This window comes from Zonotrichia leucophrys, chromosome 1, assembly GCF_028769735.1.
Source record: "Zonotrichia leucophrys gambelii isolate GWCS_2022_RI chromosome 1, RI_Zleu_2.0, whole genome shotgun sequence".
In the NCBI taxonomy this organism is placed as follows: Eukaryota; Metazoa; Chordata; class Aves; order Passeriformes; family Passerellidae; genus Zonotrichia; species Zonotrichia leucophrys.
Window position 1 is genome coordinate 15,124,246 of NC_088169.1, and position 19,342 is coordinate 15,143,587.

At 43.6% G+C, this 19,342-nt stretch overlaps 1 protein-coding gene across 1 annotated transcript in view; it reads right to left on the bottom strand.

The window, feature by feature from the left end:
- SMS (spermine synthase) overlaps positions 1 to 19,083 on the bottom strand; it is a 42,509-nt gene extending 23,426 nt beyond the window's left edge. The window contains exons 1-2 of the mRNA XM_064707315.1: positions 18,926 to 19,083; positions 4,090 to 4,210 (exon numbers count right to left, since the gene is read on the bottom strand). Coding sequence (XP_064563385.1) covers positions 4,090 to 4,210; positions 18,926 to 18,977 — 173 coding nt within the window. The 5' untranslated portion in view covers positions 18,978 to 19,083. The remainder of the gene's footprint in view (positions 1 to 4,089; positions 4,211 to 18,925) is intronic.
- Between the last annotated feature and the right edge of the window lie 259 nt (positions 19,084 to 19,342).

The following is a 19,342-nucleotide window of genomic DNA, read 5'->3' on the forward strand; positions in this document are numbered from 1 at the left end:
TGGATAGCAAGACAGGTACCAACAAACCCATCAAAGCTTTTATCTGCTGACTAACTTTGAATCACTATAAAAAGAGAATAGTCCAAGTATTTAAAAAACAGCTTGCCACTAAAAGCATGGCCTGTCAAACTACTCAATGGGGGAGGAAAAAAAAATTTGCTTATATCAGGAAAACGTAAAATTTTTCAAACTAGCATGACACTGTTTTACTAAAACATACTCTTTTTTTAAAGTTCTTCGCATTAATTACAAAGTACTTGAGGGACCTTAAGGAGCTAGGCAATCACATTTCTTCATTATACCATTAGTCCAGTTCTGTTTTTACAGAATAAGAAAATTAAACCAATAAAAGCTGTTGCATGGTAGCTGTTGCTGCTTCCTATTCTTCAGCCCATTTATACACTCTGGGTCACTCCATAGGCAATTACAACATTTTAGGCTGAAACAAAGAGCTGAGGAATGTTCATCCTGCTCCTTTAAAATATGCTGTCTGGCATACAGAGTGGTTAGCAAAAGACTAACAAAGACAAGAAAAAAAGTAAACACACTCCCCTCCCCCTTCACAGTGTTAACATATTCAGCATCTCTGTGACACAGAAACCAAATTCAACTGGGTAAAGCTTGCACTGCTGTGAACAGCGAAGTCAAGTGCAGTAGGATTATACTTCTCTAAGCAAGAATTCAGACACCCAAGTTAAAAATGGATGTGTGCTATAAAGGAGGTCAAAGCTTTTCTAAAAGACACTCTTCTACTGTAGAAACCATGACTCAAGTTTCAGGTTTTGGGGGTTATTGAAGAACTTCAAGATGGAACATGACAAAAGACTGAGCACAGATTTACAAGGAAAAAACTCTGATAGCTCTGTACAGTATAATAAAAGGCTACTTGCTCACAAGCAGTAATGAGATTAAAACAAAGCATTAATTGAGAAGATATCAGTTGCTAAAGATTAGCTTCACTGATTTTTCTCCTTAACTTAGATGTAACAACACTTCTCAATCTGCTGAAATATACTGGGCAGTAAGTATGACTTTGTACAAAGTCACATATACATTATATAAGCTAAAAATTTCACATGTTTTAAAGCTAACTTTTAACTGTTTAGTCCAAGATAGTGACACTTCAGTAAAAGCATGCTGCTTAATGTGACCCTACAAACCACTCTAGAAGGAATCTAAAAAATACACAGCTCAAGAAACACAGAGCTCAGAAAAACAAGACTGCTTGAGACTCAAAACTCAAGAGACAGCTCCGCTCTGGCACATGCTACAGCTCCCCAAGCAGAGTCTGGGCAAGGGGGCTGGCAAAGCACAGAGGAGTGCATCCATCCCCACCACTTCAGAGAACTTGAGTGGCTCAAGTGAGCCATTCCCTGCCCCACTCCAGACCTTGTGTTGACAACCCCATTAGTAAATATCTTCAGCTGAACCTCCCTCAATTAGGTTTTTTGTCAGAACAAATCACGAAGTAAATGGACCAGGTAGAGTTGCCACATATGACTTTTGCTTGCTTAGCTTTGGACAGAGGAGAATAGGGATCTGTTGCTTTGGTAATGACAACAGGAAAGCAGGTCTTAATCACCAAATCAGCTCCAATTCATTCCACCAGCACAGCCCTCCATGGAGCTGTTCACTTGGTGGCTTTGTCAGAGACAGCTTTGTCAACAGCAGGGCCCACAATTCCACGGAGTGCAGCACAGGGCACCCTGCAGGCTATGGGGGTTACCTCAGCAAACTCTGGAGTACAGACACTGTTTAGCAACACATTGCTATCTCATCTCAGATATTTTTCCCAGGGATTAGTACCCAGCTTGTTATATCAACTGCACATCTGTCTTGCAATGGCTCAGTCGCCTTTGGCTGGCTAAAAACATATTTGTGTGCACATGCTCACAAACCCTGACTCACAGCACCCTCTCCATCTCTCCTTCTAGGGAACTTGTAACAAGTTGTAGCCAGTCATCCTTACAAGAGCTGCTCGTGACATACCTACATCACAAGTCTTTTTTCCAAGTTTTACTACAAGCTGCTGCTGGAAATGAAGCCAGGGCATGCAGGGTTTTCCTCTTCTTGCCTTGCAAAACAGGGAGTGTTTTGCAAGGCAAGAAGAGGAAAAGCCTGCATGCCCTGGCTACTTTCTTCCTAGTTGTGTAAGGTAATATTTTTATGCTAATTAAAATGTATGATATTTTAAGGCACTAAGATAAGTGCAGGCAAACTTGTTGAGATTAAAACAGAACTAGGCAGGTCTGTTTTAATTATTTAGTCAGTTGAAATCCATATGTTCATCGGTTCATTCTCACAATTTGTAAAACCTGTTTGTTTTGCAAGGTTTTTGAACTGTCCAGTCTGTTGGGTTTTATGGGTTTACAACCTCATTTGTTTAAGTTAACTGAAACTACATCAAACAAATACAAACTACACTAGCAGAAACATACTGTTTAGGGCTACCTTAAAAAAAAAAGTATTCAGGCTTGTTGTATAACCAGAGGAAACAAAATTGCTGAGGTCCCAAAACTCACAGAAAGTTCCCCCATGCATGTGTTCAGCTGACAGTGTAACAAGAGCAATTGAGTCAGATACTGTAACATTTAGGTTTCTATAAGAGCCTTTCTCAGAGATGCTTCCAGGTGCCAGTTCATTTATGTCCTGGAAGTTATGCAACAAAACACTCTTTTTTAGGAAGTTCCTGGAACACATCAAAAGACAGGCAATTTAACTCTGAAACTGCTCCTTTAGAAGAGGCCATCATCTTAAGGAGAATGATCAGATGAATTTGCAAAGAGAAAACCCAATTTGAGAATTCACATCTCATATACTTCTAACACTCAAGGAAATGCAGAAAAGCAAGCAACATGAGGCCATGTAATCAAATAAAACCAACCTTTTAATCTTCTAACTTCTTTTTACTTTAAAGTAATATCTTTTAATTTTTCAGAGTTGGTAAAAGCTTGATATTATCTTTTTAGAATTACATGAAAGCTTAACAATAGAGAGGAAGGATATTTACCAACTATTACAGAGGAAGAAAATTACCAACTTTGCTATATTTTCACCGACTCAAAGGGTTACCAGAACTGCAATGTTGATCAAATTATTCAGGACGAACATAAAGCACATGTAATTAAAGACAAAATAAACAAGGCTGTACAAAAGCAAGATACAACTAACAGATTTTTCTAGACACATCAAGTATAAAAAACAAGTAATTCTGAGCAGAAAAAGCCAGTGCCACATTTGAAAAGCTACCTGAAATATAATAAAAACTTCATAGAGCACAAGTGAGAATGATAAACATAGAACTACTCATATCCACTTACTTGTTACCTTAGGTTGGATCCCAAAAACCCCCCACAAAAAAAATCCCAATTAAACAAACAAACAGAACAAACCACCAAACATAGCAAATCCAACCAGCAAAAAGAAAACAGGCAACCCCAAAGCAGCAGCTGCCACAATTATGACAAGAACAAGTAACTGAATAACGATAAACAAATTTAGTGCAATAAAACCATGGTAGTTACTTATAAATAGACCAGATTAATGTACACCATAATCAACTAACTGTGAAGCAGCATCTGGAAATAAAGTGAATGTAGTTTTCCTTATCAGTTTGTCCCAGCAGACTCAGCTTTTGTGTCACTAATGACACCAACCACCCTTATCGTGCTGTTAATTACCTCAGAAGCTGCTTGAGAATTTGAAGCATAGAACAGCATGTAAATACAGACAGACACAAAGCTGTCATTGTTCACATGCCAAGGTTAGACTCCAACACGTTTGGACATATTTAATGGTCAGAAAATTAAAAATACATTGAACTGACTTGAGCTTTCCTGCATCTGGAAGGACTAGTGCTGAGACCAAGGCACCATTCTATGGCACAGATCAGACTGACCAGTTCAACCTTCTGATATCCAAACTGCAAAATGACATAGTCCAGATTAGAAACAATATTCTGCTTTATCATACCTACTGCATCCACAAGGCTGATAAAAGGATAGCCTGCCCTATCAAGACTACAAGAGGGAGAAATAAATACTTAAAGGAAGGACAGCAGAGACATAATCAAAAGAAAAATCCACTCACCTGCCATTTTTTTTGATGTAGGTTACTAAATAACCATGGTCTTCCCAGTTATGAACTGTTTCTGTCATTCCCTGCTCCTGAAAAATGGGCTGTAGAGCTTTAAGAACGGCATTACAATCAGCTGCAAGATTAAGAGAGAAAAAAAATAATCAGTGAGAATTTTCCTCTCAAGTTACTTCTGCCTTTTTCTAGAGGCTGGAAAGTTTCTCCTGGAAGCCTGGATTAATTGTTTTTTTAAGTACCATTTGAACACACTTTCATGTATCTTCTCTTCTGCCCATTCTCATCTACCAAGAGATATTTCTCTGTGAATGGGTATCCAAACAACTTTAAATCAGTTTTCACACCTGAGCAAAAATTGTTATCCACTATGGATGTAATCAGGGTATTTTTATTACAGCTACTATTGATCATATACTATATCACAATCCACACAAATCTTTACTCACATAATTTCTTTTAAAATCATTTAACACACAAACAGCAATCCTAAAAAACCCCAGAACACTGACAAGAAACCTCAAAAAAAGTTAAGCCGTAATACTGGATAACTACAAAGGCATTGAAGATTAACCTATCCACCCAAGCCCTACACAAACATCCTTTTTTCTAACATCCAGGCCAGAGCAAGTCCCCAGTTGAAATCCTCATGATATTATGGAACAGAACTCTCAGAAGAGCACACAAAAATTCACTTGGAAATAACTGACATTACTCTGGTACAACTACCTTCAAAAGCAAGCTATAATTTGTCCATAAAGGTTTTTATTCAGTCAGAATATGCTAAATTCAGAAGTCTCAAGTTTGCTATACAGATTTGTGGGGTTTTGTTACCCACAACATAGCTTTAATGAAGAATTTTAGTTTCTTCAAATAAGTGTCTCAAAAACAAGTTGCAAGCTTTGCCCATTTATTTTGGAGTTGACAAGGTAAATTAGGGGAGGATGCTTCTAAAGTCGCACTTAGCAGAACAAGAACAGAACCGGAAAGACATCGCCCACCGATGTCAGTGAGGAGATCCAATAAAACATTAATTTACAGGCCGTCCCTGGAAGGCAAGCAGCATCACCTCCACTTCACAAAACACAGAACTAAGCCACCACGGTCATGCAATATGGCAACAGTGTAACCAGGAGTTAGAATCTCCACCAGAGATATCACCTGACACAGACCTTAGTATGCAGACACAGCTTACAACCAAACGCTCCAGCACAGACAATCTTCCCCACTGTGAATTTCTTCAAGTTATTCCCAAGGTACTTATTTTGTTTTACCCCTGCTCCCAAAATGCATTTACATTGGAAGCCAGTACAGGTAGCCAGCAGACATAATCAGCAATAGTTCCAGGATAAAATAGAGTTGTACAAGCTACAAAGAACTGAAAAAAGATCCATACCAAATAAATCTAAGTTCCTCAATCAATCATCTCTATGCAACTCCACAGCAGACTAAACTAAAAATCTGACTGCTTGAAACTTATGTTTGCCCATCCATAAACCCCAGACTTGAACAACCCCAAATGTTTCAACCAGCTAGACTGAAGTAACTGACAGAGTATTTACTTTTCTTCAAGCAAAACCAAGAGCAAGCCAACTCCCCAGTAGCCAAGGATATTTAATAGACATTGGAAGGCTTTGCTTATTACTCATTCTATCTGATCTTGATGTATGTTCTGAGATAGATTTATTTTTCACCTTCTAAATCTCACTCAACTCCATGTTGCAAGCTAAAGGCAGAGAGGACCAACAAAACCAAATTCTGCTAGACCACAGTGAATTATTTAACTGCTGGTTCCTTCTTAGTCAGGAGCACCACTGACGAAACACCACAGTCCACTATCACCATGAAACTTCTTCCTTCCCCTACCTTTCTGTAAAAATATGCATCATCTGTAGCAGTAAGATTTTAGACTCCTATCCAGTGTCAGGTTCTACCAGGGCACAGGCATTAAGGCTCAGAGTACACAGCTTGTCTGCCCAGTAACCATGGTTACAGCAGTAATAAGTGGGCCAGCAATCAAACCAACATGTTTTTCAGACATCAAAAGAATAGATAAATGGGGCCATAACTATGAGCCACAAAGCTTAAACAGGTTCTAATCTCTGCCTTGCACTGGCAAGGGAACTTTGCAAGGCTCACTTTGAACTTGCAGCTTCTGGCAGGCATCAGCCGTTTCTGGAGAAGGTAAGAGCTGCTGCTCCAATGCCAGTACATGCACAAAGAATTTCTGTCACTTCAGACATGCAGTCCCCACTTCCCCAGCAGCATTTGTTTCCTTGCCCAACTCCTTTACCTTCTCCATCTTTTTCACAATAAATGCCTACTTCCACCACTTACTCCTTAAGCCACCAGCACAAAAACATTAAAAACCCTGTTTATTCACGCATGCCATACACTCCAAGGGCCATGGGTAAAATGACATGAGACTCAAACTGAACCAGTGTCCAACCAACTCCCAAACCACCTCACTTCTGCAGTTTCTGGAAGACTCAGCAGCAAGAGGGCAAACTGACTGAAAGACTGAAGTACTCATAACACATTTAGCCTGTTTTCAACAGCTTTAAGGAATCCTGCTAGGTGCATCTTGGCAGGCACTGCAGGACAAATCATCACTGGTATTCTTCTGTTCCATGAACAGATCAACCCCTCGCATACAGCTCATCACTCAGCCACAAAGTTCTTTGCTGAGAACCCAGGCACAAGCTTGATTAAGCTCTCCCTATTATGCTATTAACTTTAGGAAATTAAAACAACAACATGCTCTTTCACCAGGTATCCTTTTAGTTATACCACACAAGATTTGCCTTGGAGGGCTAATTAATTCTCCCAAGTTGGAGATTCCCTTATAAAATGTTTGAGGCATTAAGTGGTTGCTTGAAGGCATCAGGAAGCTTCAGTGATCTCAGGATATCTCACACAAATCCACTTGTCACCACCTCACTCCAAGCTCAGATATGCTCTTATCAAGCACTGATAAGCAAATAGGACAATGGTGATTCAAATAACAGGAGCACCTTTGAATCTACATCTAAATGTTTATTCAAGTAGTCATTACATTTTTGGTTATTCAGGAACAAAAGAAACAAACTCTGGATACCAAGTATAAAATACTGATTTGGGCATTTGATAATTATTTGCCAGAAGTAATGAAAAATGCCCAGAGTGTCAACTTTAGAGAACAGGAACAAAACCCACTATGTACTGGATTTGAAATATATGTATTTTTCAAGAGAGTTAATGCCTAGTTTAGCCAGAACATTTTTGAACCCCAGCACATCTGAGGAGAAGATTTGCAGCAGTTGCAGATGTTCCTCTGAATCTGAGCAGCAAAGCAGTCAGTAATTGACACTAATGTGTGAACATGAGAGCAAAGTCCAGAGTTGCTGTAAGGACCAAGTCTGGCCTCATGCATCAGTTCCATCCTGACACTTGAGCTCAGTGTTGGAATCCTTTGCTATTGAGCCAGATTACCTCTAAAAATATTCTGGATTAAGATTTCTTCATGCCCTACAATTAACAAAACTTCAGTAAACTATGGGAACAGACTAATTCTCATTGAAAACACCCCACTTCCAACTTCAAACTTTTCTTACCCTGATTTTCAATCATTTCTTCTAGCAAGTGAGAATACAGCATAACCAAAACAATAAAACACATTAAAGCACTTATATATGATTCAGAAACTGATGAATTTTCCCTTGGCAGCTAAAATATTCAGTAGAGAAAGGTGAAGAAAACAAATCAAACTAAGTGTTTGTGGTGGTTTGACCAGGAAGAAGTGGGAATTCTGGGAGGCTGTGGTCAAACCAATGGATGCTCGGAGTTTGATATTGGCACCTTGTGTGACCAGTGCAGTTTGGACACACCTCCGAGAATACACAGGGGTTAAAAAGCAGAGCTCTGGCCCTGGGAGGCTCTCTTGGGACGTCGAGGAGAAGAGGTCAGATCTCCCTCCCCTGTCCAGCCGCTGCTGCTGGGCGGGGGAGGGGCAGCCATGCAGTAGGCCCGGGGCCTGGACAGAGATGGGGGTGAGAAGGCCCTCAAGGATGGAAGGGTGGAGGAGCAGCCCCAAGAGACATCGGGCAGACATTTCCCCCCCCCCCAGGAGGGAGAGAGAGGGAGAGTCGGCGAGACGGAATGTGATAGCAGCCGGCCCAGGAGGAGAAAGGGGGAAGAAGGGTGCAGCCCGGCCGGCCGCAGCAGCAGCGCGTGTGGGAGTATCGTCGTTCTGAGACAGGCAGAGACTGGAATTTTTAACCCCTTTCTTTCATGATTGGGGCCTTGCAAGAATGCTGATCCTCCTCGGAGCTGACTAAGAAGGGAGATAAGAGATAAGATGAAACAAGGACCTGGCCCGAAGGACGTAGAGAAGACTGGCTGAGTGAAGAGAGAGATGCTTGGAGTGGCCTTTTGGCTGGACTTTTCTTGTGGCCATGGACTCAGTTTGTTCCTGTGACACAGAGACTGCACTTAGGGGGAGGCAGTGCCTCAGAACCAGGAGGGTTCATCGTGGGGACCCCTCGGCCCCAGGGGGTTGGAAAAATATGGGGGGGACAGATGTCCCAAAGCAGAGACTGTGCCTTTTTGGAGTGAGACAAGGCATCCTTAAAAGACAACCCTAAAAGCAGCTCTGGTCCATGCGCAGTGGTGAGAGCACTGGGCATGGAAGGAAGATGTCACAAGCGGCAAAAGGACTTTCCGGGCGGTGCCGAGTGACATTGGAAGCACAGAGGTTTCAGCGTGTTTGCAGGGGAAGCCTATGGAACAAGAAGGACTCCTCTCCTCTTCATGAACTGAAGTTTGAGTATACTAAAGGGTGGTGCCAGGCTGGGCAGTTGGTGATTTGGGAGAATGTATCGGATTGGGAAATTCAGGTAGTGGGGAGGAGGAAAGTGGTTTTTTTGTAAGGTTTTCAATTTTTTTTTCTTTTCCTTATAGTTTTTCCCTATTTTCCTGTAGTTTAGGTAATAAAGTGTTCTTTATGTTTAAGCTGGAGCCTGTTTTGCTTATTCCTGGTCACATCTCACAGCAGACACCAGGGTGAGGGCATTTTCATGGGGGCACTGGCTCTGTGCCAGGCTCAAACCATGACAGTGTTTCATTAAGAATACATGAAAGAGTTAGCATACATTAGGAATTGAGATGCAGAATATGCTAAGAGTAAATAGCAACCTGAAGTGCTGCCATATTGTTTCAGTTCAGAGCTGTTTAGGTTGTTTCAACATAATCAATCCTTGTGCTTCGCAAGTCTGATATCTTGCACACAGGCACCCTACCTATCAACTCCCATTCTTTAAAAATCTTAAAGGAAAAGGGAATACAGAGACAGGGTGGGAGGGCACCATGTACAAATGATGAAGGGAAGACACCTGACAGAAGAGATTCATTTCTGGCCAGCTGAGGTCCAGGGGCAGCTCAAGCAGAGCAGCAGCAGGGGGTGCCTCCAACCTGCTACAGCTGCACACCTGACTGCTCTGCCACTGAGCTCACCACAGGCAAACTGGCAGCCCCTTCCACCACCACCTCTAACTGCAAACAGTGTCCTCAGGCTCACAGGAGTACAGGGAATCTCACCCACAGACTGATTCAAGGCGTTTTCCAATGCCAATATTGTATCTCAATCTCAACCATGAAAAAATTGCAAAATTAAGAGGTTTGCAGAAATGTTTGGTGAGCAAATTGTTCATAAGCTAAGGAGAAGCTTCAGGCTCCCATGTATTTTTTATGTCCTAGATTTTTTTAGCACTTGAGAAAACAGAAAAAAAAAAAAGCTAAAAGTCACAACAGTTTATGGAAAATCAGCAGCTGCCTCCTCCTCCTAGGTCCCCCTGTCCATTGTATGTGACCAGGTAGAGCAGTACATAATAATTTGCAGATAACTTGTTATCACTTAGACATCAACTCCTGCATGGCAATCTTTTTCTTAGAACTAGAAAACTTAATTGTAATTATTTTGTGCTAGTTAAAAGGATCTATCTGCATGGAAAAAGAGTGAGCAGGGCACACTGGTGTTTAAACAGACATCTGGAGAAGTTGTCAGAGCAATATCACAGGCTCAACTAAAGTCAGAATGCCAACAGCTGCCTAAGCTGAGCCATGTCTTCCAACAAGATAACCCCACGCCTCACAAGAATGAAAGTTACCCTCCAAGCACACCCCAAGAGCCCTGCTTTCATAACTGCCCAAAACAAAGCAGGTAGCTTTTTCCTGACATGTTAACAGATGCAAATGAATAACAACTGGCTTTAGCAACATACATCTTCTGGGTATTAAGTTTTAAAGTCTCCCATCAGAACAAGCATACAGGAAAAATCCTTTGTTTTGTCCTTGCCAGCTCTGCAAAAGAAGAAAACAGCAGGAAGCAGAAAATTATACTAAAATTACTCCTTTCAATCAATTTGCACCCATGAGGACCATCCTCATTATGTTGACTTAGACACAGAAGTCAATAAACCATGTATGGCATGAGGCTTAAGGGGGCAGCAGGTGGAAATAGTCATCTACCACTCATTCATTCACAAGAAAACAGATCAGCAAGTTTCCTAGTGCACACTCTATTGTAAGATGTATTACACAAGGTTAGCAGTAGAAGGCTGCTTTTTCCAAAAGTTTCCACAGAATACCTCCCCCACTCCTATTCTTAAGCATTTCCAGCTACACAGTGAAGAAGGACAAATGCTATACTGTGTAACTGCAGCTATGCTGTGTCACATCAGCAAGTGCACGAACTCACTGGCACTTCCATGAGATCACCAGAGCCAACAGGAGTCACTCTGTGCACCCAAGGGTCCTGTAGGAAATTGTGGGTAAAACAACCATGATCACAATGAGCTCTTAAAGCATTAACAGTACCCAGCTACAAAAAGGAGAATTCAACACTCTCTCCTCCCCTGCACTACCACCACCTTGGTATTAGCTCCCTAATCACTTTCAAGGGAGAATTCCCTTGAAAGATCTCAAGTTTTCAGCAAATACAGGCCTATGAAATCTATCCACTTCCATAATGCAATAAATACACAAAAAATAAGTTATTCCTTCACCTTTCCTCTTCTTGATTTGCTGTATCAGGGCTATCAAAAAATCTAATTTACTGTGAAAAGATAGGGTGCTTCTGCTTGTGGATTCATCAATATCTAAAGGCTCACTCCCAATGATTCCTGCAAAACAATATATTATGGAAAACTAAAAAAATCCACCACAGAGACCTGTGAGAAGGGTTTTCCATTGTTCGTTTTTGGCAAAATTTTAGAAGACCATCATGCCTGGAAGTACATTAAGGACCATATTTTCAATCACTAGTAGAGCCTCCCCCATTCACTCTGATATTTACAAATTATTTCTTTCTCTATTTTTAATAAAATATATGCTTTAAAAGTATTCTCCTATATCTGGCATCTAATTGCAGTTAGTAATGATTGGCATCCTACTACAGTTAACTTTTATATGCCCATCTTCTGGAAAGGTGCACAACAGACCACAAAGCAATTCTCTGGTAACTACAAAAAAATCCCAAACAACACAGGCCTCCACTTGAGCCTTAGTACCAACAATTGTAGTTTCAATGCCTTAAACTTCATCTGTCTCCCAGTAACACACAACTGAAGTTCACCAACTGGCATACAAAGACTGTTCATATTTTAAACCTTAGCATCTGTTGAAATACCTGCAGACTTTCCACACAAAAAAAGCTGTAGAGAAGAAAACACACTTGGTAACAGAACCTCAGCATGCCCAAATAATATCAGCTCTTCTGGTCACTTACATCTTTCAAGCCACTTTAATCACCTATGACCTGACCATCTTCTAGAAAAATATTATGCATGGTACTTGTCCTATATACTTTCCTCTCCGTTCAAGGATTTTGGTATTTAAGAGGCATGGTCAGAGAAATCTGAAATGGGAAATACTGATGTGTCAAAAGCAGTCTTAATTTCCAGCAAGAATTTGCTCTACAGCCTCAAACCATGAACCTCACAACAAACATCTCCCACACTATCAGCCTTCACCTTTGCAGGTGACAGTTCCTTCATGTCTGAGCAGGCAGCCATTGAGAACTTGACATCATGCTGGAGAATCAGATAATTATATTTTCAGAGTTCCAGTCATAAAGTATTTTAATCTTTAAAACTAGAAACCAACAAAAGCAGGCAATGAGTTCATAGCAGTCGTTACTGCTAAAAATGGAAAGCTATTAATACCTGCATTAACACCTCCTGACAAGCCCCATTTGTGCTCTGACACTCTGCAGGCCAGCTCCCCGTCCAGGCCTGCCACAACTGGAGCGTGGAGACCTGCAGGGCTCAGCTCACAACAGCCCAAAGGCACGGGCTGAGCCCACACCACTCATGGAGCTGCTAAGGAAACACAACCCAAACAGACCCATTCCTCAACTGCATTGCAAACACACCTTTAGCAAAGGTTGATAACACAGCTGCAAGCTCCAGAGACATCTGAGTCTTGTCTAAGCTTTATTTACATGGTCTTCACATACAGGTCATAGCAAAGGAGTCAGCATATTTTGTTCACATACCATAAATCAATAAGGTAAGGAGATAAGCCTGTCATCTGCATGTTATCACTGCAATCAGATGTTTCAGCACTTCAGACAATCCAATGCTTGACAGAACCAGTCAAATTTAGCTACAAGGATCAGAGATACCACTCCCTCACAAGAAGTTCAAATATACTTGTTTTTACAGCTAACTGCAGCCAGCTCTAGCCACAAAAGCAAAATCTGTCTCACAGAAAAAAAACCAAAGCCCTAGCACCTCTAGTACATCCAGCAACAAAAGCACCTACCAGAGAACATCAAATCTCTATACAGTAACTCTCTATACAGGTAAGTGCTCAAATCTCTTATTGATTAGTTTTATTTATAATCTTAGGCTTGGACTAATACTGAACTCAACATCTTCTTGCTCCTTTATACACAATATTGACTTACTTCAGAATGAAAACTTGTGGTTTCTATGCCAGTCATCTCTTCCTGCATTCTCTGCTATTTCCACACTTTGTATGGGATGAACAATGATTCAACATCTAGAACTGTTGATTATCTGCTCAATAAAGCAAACCAGCACCAGTTCCAAATTGTCTTTAATACAGCAAGACAGTTCAAAACACAAGCAACTGAGCTCATTGAGTGTTTTCCCAGGTAGAAGTTAGGGCAGAGATTTCAGAGACAGTAGCAAGAAAGAGCCAATGCAGCACCCCCCAACCCACAGGATTTAGCTCCCCTAAACACTCCTCTTCCCAGGAGATTGCCCTTTCAGAAAACCATTTCCTTAACTATTTCTAAAGCAAGGAAACTCAACAAAAAGCTTTTAAAAGGTGTAAAACTCAAGTCTTCCCCCCCTTCAAAAGTTTAGATCAACACAGCCAAAAATAAGCACATAAAACTTTAGTACTGCTCCGTGAAGAACAGTAAGACTTCCAATCCAAACAAAGACAGGAATGAAAATATTATTTTAACTGCATTCAGTTCAAATATTTAGCAATTTGATAGTCTAAGTAAAAAACTTCAATACTGAAAGAATATTTAGGAGGGTAACTCAGAACACCTAATAGTTAAGATTCCCCCCCCCCCTGCAGTGTCAGAATTGAGCAGTGGACCCAAGCCTGCAGACAGGAAGCAAGCTACTGACAGAGGATGCTCAGCCTACAAAAGGTCATTCCCTTCTTTGTATCTCCTTAAAACATTAATCTGAGGAAAATCAGATCATGTGCACACATTCACTTAAACTTTTTCTTAAATTTAAGCATTGCCCTACCTGCACTCCCTCCAGCTCCAGCATCCCCAGAGTGTGCAAGTCACCCAAGAGCTTCCTAAGCATTGGTTTCAGTAACTGTGCCAGGTCATCACTGCTCTCCTCACCAGCTCACTCACCTGTGCCCTGGCCCTCAGTGTTACAGGCACAACTCTTTGTGCCATATACTATTTATAAACCCCCCAGCAATAATCCCAAACAGCAAACATGAAGACAATTCAAACTTATTTCCACCTAATCTGCCTTTCTGAAGCAAAGAACCCAAATCTCACAAGAGTCTTCATATTATCTCTCCTCCCACCCCCTTAGAGAAATCTGAAGAACATCCATCAGTTCAATACTCAACAACCAAGCAAACAAAGCTTTGTTGACAAAATCATGCATGGATGGAAAAACTCCCATGTGCCAGCAGATTTACAACATACAGTAAATCTAAAATCAACTCTACAGGTATAAGGCATCAAATATGTAAACACCTTCATAATAAAGCCCTCAAACTAAGTAACTTGAGGAGCCTCAAATTCATCTCTTCTGACTAACAAAAAGACCACAACTAAAGCTTTTTATGCCCAAATTAAAGAAGGCCAGCAAGCTGTGTCCATTTTTATAAACGTTAAAATAGTCTTCTTGTATTTTAGGATAGGGAACACTATGCTGTTTGCCTGCTAAAGCTGTCTGTTTATCTCCAGGGTCACAGATAAGTAACATACTTCTGTTCAAAGGGCTGAGCTCTAGAGTTGCTAATTTAACCAGCTCTTGAAAAGACCATTACTGAAACTCAGGCTGTGCTAACCAGCTATCAAAAGATTCACCTCACCCCTGCTTATATTTTTAACTGACTATTCCTAAAAAACTAATGAGGTGCCTAATAAGAGGAAATAGTTACAAGGACAAGTAAAAGGACCTTTTTCTTAATAGTATATAGATTTTTGTAGTACACAAAAAAAGACAAGGACAGCACATGGACAGGCAAAAGGGTCTTATGGATTTTTGTAGTACACAAAAAATTTATTGAATTTTTTTTCAAACTGGCAGCTTTTAGCAGAAGTACATGGCTTTAATCATCTCATGCAACCCCATTCCCAAGGCAATACTGTGACCCCCATCTCAAACCAACACAAGAGGACCTGTTTTCTCTAACTCTCCAGACCCACATTTTTATTGACATTGCTGGCATTTCCAACAACCTTATGGAAGTGATGACTACAAACACTAAGAAAGGGCTACACAAGAGTTATCAGTCTCACTATTTTTGCTGAGTACATTTCAGTCCTGAAAAATGTACATGACAAGCTCCAAAGTGCAATACTCCTTCAGGACTGCCTGAAGAAACCAGGGCCCTTATTGAAAAAGGGTTTGTGACATGCCAAGTAAGTCAGCCAGTGAGAACAACCCACCAAATCCACACCATTCTGCAGCACAAGCAGTTGCTACCAGCTGCACAAGTATTAACACATGACAAAATCCCATCTTCCTCATGCAGAGCGGTATCCTGTGGATCTTGTCCCTGCAGCGACAAAGAGCCTCCATCCTTCACCCACAGAGAGCCTCAGAAGACTGAGGATAAAGACAAGAGACACATACCAGAGAACAAAGTCATAAACAGATCCCAGAGAACTATTAACATCTCAGCCTTTATGCAGTCTTGATGGTAGACAATTACAGTGATGCCTTTGGATAGTTGCTATGCTAGAACTAGTCAACAGTGAGAAACATATACAGATTTTTTTTTTTTTTTAAATAATCTGCTTGGTTCTGAGAGTCATTATACATGGTTGAAATAAAATTACCATGTGCAGTTATTGGAAGATGCATTGCAATGAAACAAATTATTGTGCAACTTTTCTACAAAGTACAGATGCCATTATCTGGACTTGTGTAAAGCCTTTGACACAATCCCCCACAACGTCCCTCCCTCAAATTGGTGAGGGCTGGACTCAGTGGGTGAACTGTTTGGTGCACAATTAAATCGTTGGACAGTCACATCCAGAGGGTCCTGGTCAGTGGCTCAGAGTTCCAGTGGACATCAGTAACAAGAAGTGCCCCTCAGGGCTCCATACTGGGACCAGTTATTTAGTATCTTCATTAATGGCACAGACAAAGATCAGTTACAATGGCACCAAGCAGAGTGGTATGGTTGACACACCTGAAGGATGGGATGGCATCCAAACACATCTGGACAAGCTTGAGAAGTGGCTCATGGGAATCTCATGAGATTTAACAAGACCAAGTGCAAGGGGCTGCACCCAGGTCTGGGCAACTCCTGGTACCAACAAAGTCTGGGGATGAACAGATCAAGGGTGACCCTGCCCAGCAGGACTTGGGGTGCTGGTGGGTGAGAGGCTGGACATGACCCAGCAACAGGCATGTGCAGCCCAGAAAACCAACACTGTCCTGGGCTGCATCCAAAGCACTGAGGGCAGCAGGCTGAGGAAGGGAATTCTGCCCCTCTGCCCTGGTGAGACCCCACCTGCAGTGCTGCCTCCAGCTCTGGGGTCCCAGCACAGGAAGGACATAGAGCTGTTCAAGTCCAGAGATGACCAAGTTCAAGATGTTCAGAGAGATGGAGAATCTCGCCTACAAGGAAAGGCTGAGAGAATTGGGATTGTTCAGTATGGAAAAAGAAGGTTTTGAGGTGATCTAATCACAGCTTTCCAGTACCTGAAGGCAGCTTAAGGCTGAAGAGAAACTTTTGAAAAAGAGCCTGGAGTGACAAGGAGGAATGGCTTCAAACTGAAAGAGAAAAGGGTTTCGTTAGATGTTAGGAAAAAATTCTTTGCTGTGAGGGGTGAAGCATTGGGATGGACTGCCCAGAGAAGCTGTGGATACCACATCCCTGAAAGTGTTCAACACCAGGCTGGATGTGGTTCAGTGCAAATGGACCTAGCCCAAGGTGTGGCTGCCCATGGCAGGGAACTTGGAAGTAGAGAACACTTAAGGCCCCATTTAACCCATCCATGATAAGCTGGGAACTTTTGTTATACTACTACCTATACAAAAATACACATTTGTAAAAAACAAGGACACAGCTAATGTTTTAAGGTAAAAGGACTGTGCATTTACCAAGTTTACAGATTCTGCTTTCTCCATAAGATGCAACAGCTTTAGCTGAGACCAAGAAAAATGTTATCCTTACAAGATCTGAAGGTCCAAAACCACACATTTAATTTTATTAAATGCTATTTTAATGGCATTCCAGACCATTCAGAAGTCTAACTGACCACCTAATTTTGAGAAAAAAAAGCCTCAATTAGTTAACAATCTATGATTAAGCTATAAGGTTTAACTCCTGTGATACAATCTACACATGCACATTCACCAGTTTTTTCTATTTAGATGACTCCTTTGAGCTTTGCACCATAAACACTAGATGAGAGGGAAAATTCCACATAAGAAGTACAAACCAACTACTGAGCTGTCACTGCTGAAAGTTCTTCACGTCTCACAGAAGATGTGTTTTGCTGAGACAAGTGTAAGAAGAGAAGAATGCTTCTTCCTTCCTTTGACCTACACAGCAACACTTCCACAGTGGGTCCATCGACCCATCCCCACTGAGGTACACCCATTTTGGTCAGACAACGATGCAAACATTGCCCTCAAAAGTAAAGGCAAGTGGAAAAGCCTACCTAAAATCAAAGTAATTGTTAAGGTCCTTACCACATTCTCTAATTAACGGCATTGCTTTTCATAACATAGAGGATCTAACATACCTATAGCTTATTTTCAATAAATAAGCCATAGGTAAAGCATCTACCTTATCCCTGGCAATTTCGACCCTTCTGCAGAAGTCAGTCATTGTTATAACTCCTGAACCCGCGGTAGTTCAGAGAACTACAGTAACAAAGAAGCCACTGTGGGGGCTGGTTGGTTTCTCTGAAACTAGTTTTTATACTGGTCTAGCTTACCAAGTCTGCTCATACTAGATTAGTCAGACAAGGTGCAAGGAAAATAGCAGCACTATCTAATTTGCCATTAGGTCACCATTACAGTGGCTAACCCACCCTGAAAAAAACCCAGTGCAAAAGGGAAACCGAAAGGTTTTCACCGTGAAAACCACAGTACACTATCCAAAAGCACACAGTGGGAACTACTGCAGCATCACCTTCCCCTTCCTGCTCCCGGCTGTCCGAAGCGCACATGCAGCAATGCCACAAAGAGCACAGCTCGCAGCAAAGCTCCTGTGGTCAGGAATCTCTTTCTTAAACGAAGCTTTCACAAGATTTTGTCTTTGCAAGGATGCAGGGAAGTGCCTTCACGCCAAACTGGGCAGGAGAAAGGGGTTCGACACGGGGCAGGCGGGCTCAGGGCTGGGTGCAGGAGGCCACACCGGGCCCGCGGCCTGGCCCGGCACTCAGCGAGGCGCTTTGGCGCCCACGGCAGCTCCCCCTTCCCCCACCAAACCTTCCCACCGGGCTCGGCCGCCGGGAAACGTGGTTGCGGCCGCAGCTCCCGGCCAGAACGTGCCCCCTGCAGATACCCGCGGGGTCAGGCCCCGCCACAGCCCGGCGCTCCAGCGCTAATCGCGTTCTCCAGCAGGTTCGAGCAGCACCGCAGTGACACCGCACTCCCGCCTCGCTCGGCGGCAGCCGCCAGCCCGGCTCCCCGCACCCGCCTCAAGCGCGGGGCAGCCGCAGCACCAGAGCGGCCTCGGGGGTGCCCGGGCCCAGCCGCTCGCCAAGAGCCAGGCTCTGCTTCCCTGCCCCCGGCCCTGCGGTTCGGCGCCTGCCGCCCGCTGCCCCCGCGGGGAAAGCGCGCCCTGGGGCGCCCGGAGCCGCCGCGGGGGAACCCGCACGCCCGCCTCGGCCCGGCCCAGCTCCGCTGGCTCCCCCCGGGAGGTGCAGCCCCGCGGCGGCGGGCTCTGGGCAGGAGGCCGCAGCGGGCCGCCCGCTTGCCCAGGGGCAGAGGCTGGTACCGGGGACAAACACGGCCCGGCGGGAACGCCGGGGAAGGGCCGGAGGGGGAGGCGGCGCCCGCGCGGGCCTCATCCGAGACTCGCCCCGGCGAGACGCCCAGCGGGGCGAGTGGGGTGGGGAAGGTGCGCGCCCCCCGCCGCCTTCCAGCCCGGTTACCTGTGGCGCCGAGCAGGAAGTCCAGGGTGCTGTGCCGCGCTGCTGCTGCCATAGTGAGGTAGAGCCCTGTGCCATGCCTGGAGCAGCGGCAGCGGCGCGGCCCGAGCGGCGGAGCGGCCCTATATGCGCGGGGCTGCGGCGGCGCCGGGGGGGGGCGCGGCGGGGCGGGGCCGGGGCGGGCCTGGGGAAGCGGCGGGCCCGCAGACCCCGCTCGGCGCGCCCGGGGAGCCCTTGGGGTGCGACTGACCTGCAGCCACCCCCTGAAATCCCGTAATGGAGGCCTGGCGCTGAGGCTCCGCAGCGGTTCCAGCAGCCGTGGGGCTGCTGTGTGTCACCTGCTGCCCGCCGTGGGCACGGAGGGGCCCCGCTGTCCCTCCCTGCAGAGGGACCAGACCAGGGAGTCATTAAAGCCTTTTG